Consider the following 12,183-nt stretch of genomic DNA (forward strand, 5'->3'; position numbering starts at 1 on the left):
AGGGTTCGTCTACATTAGCTCATTAGTTTGGACTAGGTAGGGTAATGAGGGCAAGTGGAGTTACAAATGAAGGCCGGGATTTAAATATCCTGGAATGACGAGTAACAGTAGTTCAAATTAGGATCTTTAATTCGAACTACCTACTCCATGCCGCGTGTAGCCGCGGGCACGGAGTTCAGACTAAGAGGGGTTTAAAAATGGAAGCACCCGGGAACATGCAAATGAAGCCCAGGATATTTAAATCCCATTCTTCATTTGCAACACTGCTTGCCCTCATTACCCTACCTAGCCCGAACTAACAAGCTAGTGTAGACGTACCCTGAGTTATGGAGTTGTTCAGACACTGGCTCTGCAATTTGTCCCCCTGACACAGAACAGCAACGCCAGGAAAGAGCATAACATCTGTCTGACTACAAAGGACGTGATTCAGGGAAGCGAGTCCAGCACCATGTTACCAGCCAGTGAAGCAAGGAGCTTGGACTGAGAGCCAGAGCACCAGGAGAAAACTTTAGACTATTTATGAGTAATGAGCCCGAGCAGCCGCCCCCGTATTTGTTTGGTCTTCACCCCGTAGATGATCGGATTGAGCATGGGGGGCAGCAGGAAGTGCATGTTGCCAAGGAGAACATGGACATGCAGGGGAAAATTCTTTCCGAAACGGGACATGAGGGAGTAGATGACACTTGGGATGTAAAATATTACAATAGCACAGAGGTGTGTGCCACAGGTCAAAAAGGTCTTCAGCCGGGCATCCTTTGTGGGGAGGATGAAGATGGCCCTGAGGATCAGCATGTAGGAGATGGCAATAGAAATCACATCCAGACCAACCACACAAAGCATTACAAAGAGTCCGTAGTAACTACTGACGCTGCTGTCACCGCAGGCCAGTTTCACCACGGCGATGTGCGAACAGTACGGCTCAGGGATGATGTTGGTTCTGCAATATGACCAGCGCCTCAGCAGGAAGGGATAGGGCAGTATAACTATGCCACTGCGCAGCAGCACGGCCAGGCCAATCTTGGCCACCACAAAGTTTGTCAGGATGGTGGAATGTCTCAGGGGATGGCAAATGGCCACGTAGCGATCCAAAGCCATGGCGGCCAATATCCCAGACTCGATCGCTGCAAACCAGTGAATGAAGTACATCTGGGTGAGGCAGGCCTCGTGGAGGCTCGGCTCCATCTTCACAACGAAGAGGATGGTGATGTTCCCTACGAGGGCTAGGGCATACATGACACAGAAGGGGATGGAGATCCAGACATGGGCTGCTTCCAGGCCAGGAATGCCCTGCAGGATGAAGGTGGGGGGGTTGGTGAAGCTGGTGGTGTTGAAATATGACATGGATGAGAGGGTGTTTCACTCGGAGGCAGAACAGTGTCTCCTACATCCACTCTGTTTCCCTGACTTTCTTCAGACGCACAGACTCTTCAGTGATGGCAACAGTACCAGCAGCTGGATGGAGAGACAATGTTAACAGGAGACACAGTATGCACAGCTGGAGGCTGTTTTCATGGTGGCAGCTAATTGCCCGCTCTTCAGACAGACACAGAAAAGACATTTCATTGTTCAGAGAAATGAACCACGATTCTCTGGCCCCACTAAGGAAGGTTCTATATTTGACGTGTCAACAGTGGCTAAACGTCATTTTGTGGGAAAGCTTAATGTGTGCTCGAGGGGAGCAGGCGTGTGGATCCTGGTTATCCCTCACTGCTACCCAGTAAGGACACCCAGAGCAGAAACTCTGTGTTGTCGGGAGTTCCCCATACACCTGTCTGCTCTAAATATGAGAATGGGAAATAAATCTGTGGCAAGATCTGTGCCAAAGGAACCTCCCGAGTAGAACACCCCTCAGGGAAAGATCTAGCCATCACCACTGGCCGGTCCATGGAAATACCTACCCATTGACACCAGAGGACAAAGCAAAGTTAATGTTCTGGTCCCCATGTGGTGGATCTGAAGGATGCAGGAGTGTAGATCCTGGTTATCCCTCATTGATACCTAATACGAATACCCAGAGCAGAGAGTCCGTGTTTTCGTGACTTCTCCTCAATTCACCTGTCTGCTCAAAATATGAAAATATGAAAAAATGAAGGAACAACCACGGGAGAGTGAATCATGGAAGGAACATAATTACACTGAACGGATTAGCTGTAATTATCTGTATATAGAGAAGTATTCTCTATAAGAATCGGCAAATAGAGCATCCCTATCTGTAATAATTTGTAAATAGAAAATTTAAAAATAAAAAACAGTGCAGATAAAATTTATGGATGACCGAAAGATTGGCCAAGCAGTATAAAGAGGTGGCTGAACTCAAAGTAGGGAGGCATAATGTTATCCTAGAAAATGGACAGTGCCTAACGGGTGAGGGAAATTCTAGATCTGTTTTGGACAAATGGGTTGAGAATTTGACACGTTAAAAGCAGCTTGGGGGAAGTGAAAGTGAAATGAAGGGATCTGTGATTCTAAGAAAAGGTAGGAGGAAAACACGCAAAATGAAGTTAGTGAAGAAATCAGACTTCAGGAAACTCAGCATGTTGATTGCTGAGATGCTATGGGAAAAAATCTATTGTCAATTTTTTAAAGAGTTTATTAAGAGCAGGAGAGCAATTTTTTCCAACGTATGAGTATATGGAAAGAGACCTCCCTGGCTTAACCCAGAGATCACAAATGAGCTAAAAATCAACAGAGTCCTACAAACCGTGTAAACTAAGTGGAATTAGAAAGGAAGAATTTAAACAAATAACACAAGTGTGCAGGGGCAAAATTAGGAAGGCAAAAACACAAAGTAAGTTGAATTTATCTAGATGCATAAAGGGCAAGAAGAAAACATTCTACAAATACAGTAGAAGCAAGCAAAAGACCAAGGACTGGCAGAAGTGCTTAATAATTTCTTTGTTGTTGTTTTTACACAGAAGTTTAGGAGTGACTGGATGCAAAAAAAAAATAATAGTGAATGCACCTGAAAAGGGAAAGAACACGTTAAAAATTATTTAGAGAAGTTAGATGTTTTCAGATCACCAGGGCCAAATAAATCCTAGATTACTCAAGGAGGTATATCTGAACGATTATGAAAAGCTATGGAAGACAGGAGAGGTTCCAGAAGCCTGGAAAAGAGCAACTATAATGCCCGTCTATAAAAAGGGCAGTAAGGCCAAGCTAGGGAATTACCGACCTGTCAGCTTAACCTTTGTGAAAGGAAAGAAAATGGAACAAATAATTAAGAATTCCATTTGAAAATATATAGGAGATAAGAAGAAGAAGAAAAGGAACAGTCAGCATGGATTGGTCAAGAATAAATCTTGACAAACTAAAGTAATGTTTTTTTCTCAGACAAGGTAACACGTATTGTAGAGAGGGGAGAAGTGTCTATATCTTTAGTAGAGTGCAAATTGTGTAGCTCGTTCCAACAGAAAGGTGCTGTCTAGATGCACCCATAATAACAGGTACTTAACAGGTACTGTCATGAGGGATGGCCAGCAGTCTGAGAACTAAGGGTGAGTCTAGACTACAGGGTTTTGTCGACAAAAGTGGACTTTTGTTGACAAAACTAAACCTGCATCTATACTACCGCTGAGTTCTGTCAACATAATGTCAACAGAACTCAGCAGTTTTGTTGACGCTGGTAAACCTCATTTTACGAGGAATAATGCCTTTTGTTGACAGAGTTCTGTCGATAGAAGGCATTATTGCATCAAAACTGTCCTTTGCATCCACACTGTTATGTCGACAAAGCAGCTTGCTTTGTCGACAGAACTGGATGTAGTCTAGACGCTCTTTGTCGACAGAAGCTTTGTCGACAGTATCTGTCGACAAAACTTCTGTCGACAAAAGCCTGTAGTCTAGACGTACCCTAAGGGATTAACTGTACCTAGCCAGATAGCAGTCAGCCAATAGATATGCAGATAGTGATTTTCAAACTGAGACAAAGGAATTTTGGGGTTTTCCCTCCTTTGTCCCTGGCCAGTTGTTCTCCAGACACTGAGGGGGACAGACAACATGTCTCTCTCCACGAAAAGACTCTTCACCATCTGTGAGTAGGATAAAGTTTCGATAAATCTGTTTTATTGTTTTATGGTTTCGGAATGGGAATCTGATGTCTGTGCATTTAAAATGGGTTTTCCTCTCCTTTGTAACTAAGTTCTTGGCCCATGGGAGTCCCCCATGAGTATATTACTTGGTGACTTTTCCATCTAGTCATTATGCTTGTAACAGGAGTATTTTGGTGATAATGAATGCTCTTTTTTTTATGAACCTGGTATTGGTTAATTTTTGTGTCCTGGTTTTACTTTAGGGCTGAGATTTCCCAAGTGATCTCTTCCCTGGTTTTCTTACTATTACTTGGGTGGTGGCAGTGGATTTTTATCCTCAAAATCTAGGTTTTTAAGATTTTGTGAGGACGTTTTTTACCAAAGCCTGGAAAGATCAGATTTTGGGGTACTTTGTGGGCCCCCACTTCTGCATTCATCGTGCCAGAATGGGGAATCAGCCTTGGCAGGTATTTAAAATGTTATTACAAGCAGGAGGGTGAAAAATTATCCTCATTCACTTCTGAGGATGGGAAAAGAAGCACTGGGCTTAAATAACAATGAGGGAGGCTTAAATTGTAAATTAGGAAAAACTAATCCTGTGAGGGTAGTTTAGCACTGGAATCAATTGCCTAAGAGGTTGTGGAATTTCCATTGTTGGATCTTAGAGCAGGTTAAACAAACACCTTTTAGGGATGGTCTACATGGTGTTTTGTCCTGCCCTGAGTTCAGGATCCTGAACTTGATAACCTCTCAAGGTCCCTTCCAATTCTATGATTCTCTCCAATGGACCATTCTCACTGCAATCCCTATGCATCTATCCATAAATAATGCAAATCAGGCATTTATTTAGTCTTCCCCCACATCACATAAACAAGGGAAAATTCAATTCCACTCAGTGTCTGAAGTGTTTCCATAACCGATATTTGGCCTGTGGAACTCCTTGCCCAGGCATTATTGGATTGGGGTGCTTAGTTGAAGGGGATTCACCAATGGATTGGCCACGGCAGGTAGCATAGAATCATAGAACACTAGAACTGGAAGGGACTGCGAGAGGTCATCAAGTCCAGTCCCCTGCCCTCACGGCAGGACCAAGTACCATCTAGACCAACTCTGGTAGGTGTCTGTCCAACCTGCTCTTCAATATCTCCAGTGATGTGGAGACCAGCTTCAGTAAAAGCTGCCTGACACCTTGAAAGGGGAAACCTCAATGTCCATTGTTTGTAAATGTTCCAAACAATAAGTGTCCGGAGTGAGATTCCCCATGAGGTGTGTCTGGTTCAGCTGGAATTGTGTTTTTTTGAATTTTTCAGACATAACGGTTCAACCGACTTCTCAAATGGAACCAGGGGAAAATGTGTCATGTCTGTGGCATTCCCATGAGGCGCCCACCCATCTCCAGACTTTCCAGCAAATAAAAGTCAGGAGCCCTGAGACGTCAGCGGAAGAGGGGCAGACTGTGCGTTACCACACAGCTGGCTCCTCTGGTCAGTGCTCACTTCTCACTCCAAGGGGAGCCTGTGCAAATTATGGGCCAGGACCTCCGAATTTCACCTTGTGCGTTACATCTCCTAATCCCTGTCTCCCTGAAGGATGCCCTGTACCACTGCCATGCAGCCACCGCCTCAGGGTGGGAGGCCTTCACCTGAGGTGATCAGAGTGCACAGAAAAGAGGGACATTTTCTGCAGTGATACTGAGGCAAACTCATTGTCTGTGCCAAGGCCTCTGGGATATTAATAGTTAATGAAGAGCAGGAAGGACCCATACTTACTGTCTAGGCCATCATGCCCATGTAGCACTGGGTTGGCTGAGCAGGGGAGCCCCTCAGCAAGAGACGGTACCTGTGAGTGATGAGAGAAAAGGGTCTTCCCTCAGGTCGGCGCGTCCCACACCTTTCTCAGCCCAACATCTGCAGCAGCTTCCTACGCCGAGAGCCGACAGAGGCAGTGTTTATAACAGAGTGCCGGGCAGTCCCAGAAGGGTTTGCTCAGACACTAAAGGGGAATCTAAACAGACAGGAGACCAGCCTGTGTGGAGAGGGATCACGTGAGGATTACCTGTTATGTTCCTTCCCTCTGGGACATCTGGCAACCGTGTATCACCATTCCATGGGTAATTTCTCAATCCCGGTTTGTTGGCTCGGAGCCACACTCTTGAGCTGGGACACAGAGTCCTTGCTACTGACCAGGCAGGATGAGACTTCCCACCCAATATCCCAGCGCTGGGTGCTGAGGTGAATATCTGTCCCAATGGTTGTTGCATTAAGGGCCATCGTCTGTTTATCTTCCTCCAGCATCCAAGAGGATGTGCTGTTGACCCATGTTCAAATCCCTTGCTGGGGTATGGGTGTTGGGACTAACGTGAACCGGGCATAAAAGCTCCAGAGGCAAACTGGCCATGCAACCTGGCAAAAGGACCTGCAGATCTGGGGGACTGGATTGGACTCCCAGAGCCATCGGATCCCCTCTTAAGTGGTAGGTGTCTGAGGAGTCAAATGCCTTGTAGATGGAGGAAGCACCGCCCACCAGCCGTACTTGGCATGCTCCAAATGCTGGAGCAGTATTAAAGGGAGCAGATCAGCTGAGCGTGGGTTGGACTCTGCAGTGGAAGGAGCAGCTGCAGGAGCTCCAGAACTTCAGGGACTCTGGCAATTGGGCCGTGATACCCTGTGATGTAGGGGTGACTCCATAGACTTCAGCCACTAGGCTGTACTGCTCTGTAACCTAAAGTCTAATATGCAGTTTCTAGCCATTAGGTTGTACTGCCCTGCACGCAAGGGCTATTCTACACACTCTGGCCATTAGCCGGTATTTCCTTGCACTCAAGGGCTGAATTAATTCCCTGGAGCAACCAGCAGGAGGCACCACAGCAGTGAGGAGCTGATTGAATAGTTCCTGTTCCCAGTGAGGTGTGTTTTTTGAGGGGCTCCTAATTCTGAGGTTCTACTGTATCCTTTTCTGAAGAATTCCCCACATTCTGTTGGCTCATGTGCCGCAGGCTGCACAGTGAGTGGATGTTTGGAGAGATTTCTACACAATGGTTTCCAGAGGGGTTCCTTGTCTGTATCAGCTCATTTAGACCAGTTGCTCCCTCTAAGCCATGTGGACGTATAGGAGCTAATCAATTGTTGAGCACAAGGAGAGCCACAACAGCTGGCACCCCACCCCCACCTGTGTAGGCTCCCCACCCCCACCTGCTCAGCTGCCACCTCGTCCTGCCCTCTGCCTTGAACCCCTGGCCAGATGCTCCTGGGTCCCTCCTGCTTTCTGTGCAGAGGGCAGGGATAGGGGACTGACACAGGGTGTCCTCTTATCCCCACTTTTCTCCATCCATCTACCCCATCTCCACGGAGTGGGGGAGGGGACAGGACACAGCAGAGGGATGGAGATGCCACAGCTGCTCTGATTTAAAGGAGTCTTCAGACAATTGGCTACAGCTGTGCCTAAAGAGACGGTGCATGGTCCTCATACCATCCACCAGCAACACACACACACACACACACACGCACACACACACTCTTTCTCACACACACACACTAGCTTGATTTCACACATAGACACACACTCCATCTCCTTCACAATCATTCCCAGGACATTTGGGAGTCCTGGATGTTTGTGTTACGTCTTGCTATTCCCTGCCAGGTGCATACACAGTCTGTACATTCAATCTTCCCAAAGGCTGTTTGGTGTGTATTTTGACTGATTTGAGCATTTGGAAATTTCATTTCTCTCTTATGCTTATATGCAGTGCTGTGAGTTGTGTATTTTCCACACCTCACCTCTCCTAGCTGGAGTAATCATCCTGTGGGTAATTTTTTAAAATCGATTTATTGCATCTACAATTTTGTTTCTAGTAGTTGCACACGGCAGCACATTACCTCAATACAGATGCACATAACACAATTTTTTTGTGCACTCAGATACAAAAAATAAAAGGGAACATTGATTTTGTGGGCTTCTATTTCATTTCAAGTAAATGTTGCAATGTGGTGTTACACCAGTGTGGTTGGCTCTATTGGCTACAGTTTCAAGCTCAACAACATGAAAGTCATCTCTGCTGCTTGCTTCAAATTTAGAGTCTCTATGAACAGGCAAAGACCAACCATAATATGCAACCAAAGAGTCCCCTCTGCTGCCCTTGTGTCTCTTTCCTGTCCCAGTTTCTTCTGGCTCATCCAGTCTCGGTGTTTTGGAAGGTCTTGACAAAACCCTCCCGTGGTGGATGGGAAGGGTACCATACTTTTCTGAACATCCCAGCATTCATTAACTAAAGTGCATGTAAAGGGTTACATCAAGAACAGTCGGTATCCAGGGAGTGTTGGCAGGGAGGCAGGAAAGTCAATGGGAAGAAAGGGTGAGATTTGAATTGAAAGCAGTGATGTACCTGTGTAGTTGTGTGTGTGGTTTGAGAGAGAGGGAAAAAATGCCGAGGGAAGACAAAATGAACCTTGGGAGCTGGACATGGAATGCCTAGTAATATTCATGTCTGAAATGGATGGAACTTTGAAATGACAAACATGAGTACAGGCAGTCCCCGGGTTACGTACAAGATAGGGACTGTAGGTTTGTTCTTAAGTTGAATCTGTATGTAAGTCGGAACTGGCATCCAGATTCAGCCGCTGCTGAAACTGATCAGCAGCTGATTCCAGGAAGCCCGGGGCAGAGCAACTCTGCCTCGGGCTTCCTGTAGTCAGCCGCTGGTCAGTTTCAGCAGTGGCTAACTTGGGGACGCCTGGGGCAGAGCAGCTCGGGTGCTGCTGGGTTGGTCCAGTAGCGCTGCCGCTCCTTGGCACTACTGGACCAACCCAGCAGCACCCCAGCTGCTCTGCCCCAGGCGTCCTGATTCAGCCGCTGCTGAAACTGACCAGCAGCAGCTGAATCAGGATTCCTGGGGCAGAGCAGCTGGGGTGCTGTCGGGTTGGTCCAGTAGCACCAAGGAGCGGTGCTGCGGGAACAACCGGCAGTGCCCCACCTGCTCTACCACAGGCCCCGGGCTTTGCTCCACATCTCCCTGGTCTTCTGGGGGGGGCACTAGCTGTGTCCCCCCCCCAGCAGACCAGGGAGACGCCGAGCAAAGTGGCAGAGGACCCGGGGCCGGACCCGTGGCCTCTTCCAGATCAGCTGGAAGCGCCGCGGGTCCGGCCCCGGGTCCTCTGCCTCTTTGCTCAGCGTCTCCCTGGTCTGCTGAGCAAAGCCGCGGAGGACCCGGCTGGACCCGCAGCGCTTCCAGCTGATCTGGAAGCGGCCGCGGGTCCGGCCCCGGGTCCTCTGCTGCTTTGCTCCCCGTCTCCCTGGTCTGCTGGCTCCCCCAGCAGACCAGGGAGATGGGGAGCAGCTTTTCTCGCCCCAGAGGAGGCGGGCGGCGGGACCAGGCGTCCCGCCATTCCAGTCCTCCGGGGCGAGAAAATCCCCATTCGTAACTGCGGATACGACATAAGTCGGATCCGCGTAACTCGGGGACTGCCTGTAGACAGGGAATGTGTAATTAGATGCAATCAGGGTTCTTTATTGTTATTACTTTTATTATTTATTATTTCTCGTTTGTCAACCCAGTGCTGAACCCATGTGTTCCCCTATGCTCCATACACTATAATTGAACAAAAATCCCAAGGAAGGAATTCTTTGTGTTTTAACCCTTTCTTTTGTTGCTCTGTAAAACCAGGAAACTAAGTATGCTTGATCAAGTTTTTTGTTTTGTTCATAAAAATCACCTTATTTATGACTATTGCAGGGTCCTACAAAGCAGGAAGATCTGTGTGCACATGCTGAGACTGAGAGGTCAGTTATCAGAATTTACAGTTTGCTTTCAAACTCTCTCCTGAGAGGATAAGAGAGCTTCGGAGTACCCCACAGGGAGAAATTAACAATGAGTCTTCCTGGCTTTGAAAAAAGGGCACTTTCAGTTGGGTGGTGTCAGCGTACCTCCTGAGATCAGGGAATCTGTGACCGTGGGTAGTTTAAAAACTGAAGTCTTGGTTTTACCCAGCAAAAGTCTGTTTTTCCTCCATAGCAGGTAGGCTGGCCAAGTGCTCGTTATGAACTATAAAACCAGACAGAAATGGGGAACTGGCTCTACCTGTTCCCTGCATGGCTGGGAGGAGGCATCGGGTTATTAACCCACAATTGGCCCTGCTCATCTGGGTCCATCTCCTATGTGCAGACAGGACATTGCTGAAGTTTCCACAGCTCCCAGCCCAACCCTGGAGCACAGGGAGCCCAGCTGTAGCAGGACAGAGGTGGAGAAGATCCAGCGAGTGATGGCAGTCAGGGGTTATTAAAGACAGGGTCAAGGCTTGGGGGATGCTATAAGAAGTGGAGCAAGGGCCTGGTTCATAATGGGACTACGTGAAGCAGGGGGAGGGGCCTTTGAGAAAAGAAGTAGGGCTGCACACAATCCTTGGAGAATTAGGTCTCAGGGTCCAATAGCCAGCTATTAGAAAGGTAGCAGCCCTATGAGTTATAAAATAGTACAGAAACTGATTCCAAGACGTGTCACCTGACACAGCACTAGAAGCCCAGAAAAGGATGTAATATCTATTGGACACCAAAATAAGTGATTCAAGGAAGCAGGCCCAACCTTAGAGCACCAGGCAGTGTTCCACACAGCTTGGTACGAGGGCCAGAGCATCAGGAGAAAACTTTAGACTATTTACAAGTAATAAGGATGAGCAGACGGCCCTGTATTTGTTTGGTCTTCACCCCATAGATGATGGGGTTTAGCATGGTAGGCAGCAGGAAGTGCATGTTGCCCAGGAGAACATGGAAATGTTGGGGAAAATTCTGTCCAAAACGATAAATGAGGGAGTACATGACAATTGGGAGGTAAAAGATTACAATGGCACAGAGATGTGTACCACAGGTCAAAAATGTCTTGAGTCGGGCGTCCTTTGAGGGGAGGCTGAAGATGGCCCTGAGGATCTGCATGTAGGAGATGACAATGAAAATCCCATCCACACCAACCACACCGAACAGCACAAAGAGTCCGTAGTAACTATTGACGCGGGTGTCGGCGCAGGCCAGCTTCACCACAGCGATGTGGACACAGTACGGCTCAGGGATGATGTTGGTTCTACAATATGGCCATTGCCTCAGCAGGAAGGGATAGGGCAATATAACGACAGCATTGCGCAGCAGCATGGCCAGGCCAATCTTGGCCACCAAAGGGTTTGTCAGGATGGTGGAATGTCTCAGGGGATGGCAGATGGCCACATAGCGATCAAAAGCCATGGCGGCCAATATCCCAGACGCGATCGATGCAAAACAGTGAATGAAGAACACCTGGGTGAGGCAGGCACTGAAATGTATCTCCCTGGAATTGAACCAGAAGATGCTCAGCATTTTGGGCAGGGTGGACGTAGACAGGACCAGGTCACTGGCAGCCAGCATGCAGAGGAAATAGTACATGGGCTCATGGAGGCTCGGCTCTTTCTTCACAACAAACAGGATGGCGAGGTTCCCAAAGACAGCTATGGCATAGATGGCAGAAAAGGGGATGGCGATCCAGACATGGACTGCCTCTAGGCCAGGAATGCCCAACAGGATGAAGGTGGAGGGGTTGGTGAAGTCGGTTGCATTGAAATCTGACATGGGGTAGGTGAGAAGAATATAACATGGATGAAAAAGTGTCCCAGTTGGAGGCAAAACGGTGTCTCCTATATATACTGTATGTTCCTCTGATTTCCTTTAGATGTCCAGGCTCCTGGGTGACGGTCGCAGTACCAACAGCTGGATGGAGAGACAGTGTTAACAGGAGACACCCTATGCACAGCTGGAGGCTGTTTTCATGACTGCAGCTAATTGCCTGCTCTACACACACACACACACACACAGAAAAGGTATTTCCACTGTTCAGAGAAATGAACCACGAGTACGTGGCCCACGCAGAGCAGTTCTATAGTTGACGTGTCAATAGCAGCTAAACATCATTTTGTGGGACAGCTTAATGTGCACTCAACAGGAGCAGGCGTGTGGATCCTGTTTATCCCTCATTGCTACCCAGTAATGACCCCTAGAGCAGAGACTCTGTGTTGTCGGGAGTCCCCATTCACCTGCCTGCTCTAAATACGAGAATGGGAAACTAATCTGTGGCAAGACCTGTGCCAGGGGAACCTCTGAAGTAGAACACCCCTCCGGGAAGGATATAGCGATCACTGAT

At 47.8% G+C, this 12,183-nt stretch overlaps 1 protein-coding gene across 1 annotated transcript; it reads right to left on the reverse strand.

Moving 5' to 3' along the window:
* Positions 1-513: 513 nt before the first annotated feature.
* On the reverse strand, positions 514-11,615 carry LOC142818531 (olfactory receptor 52M1-like). The gene is made up of 3 exons (XM_075898928.1): positions 10,682-11,615; positions 1,386-1,452; positions 514-1,054 (listed from the first exon to the last, which is right to left on the reverse strand). The coding sequence occupies exons 1-3, from the start codon at positions 11,613-11,615 to the stop codon at positions 514-516; spliced, it is 1,542 nt and encodes a 513-aa protein (XP_075755043.1).
* Positions 11,616-12,183: the final 568 nt, after the last annotated feature.

The sequence above is a fragment of the Pelodiscus sinensis genome, chromosome 1 (genome assembly GCF_049634645.1).
Source record: "Pelodiscus sinensis isolate JC-2024 chromosome 1, ASM4963464v1, whole genome shotgun sequence".
Lineage (NCBI taxonomy): Eukaryota > Metazoa > Chordata > Testudines > Trionychidae > Pelodiscus > Pelodiscus sinensis.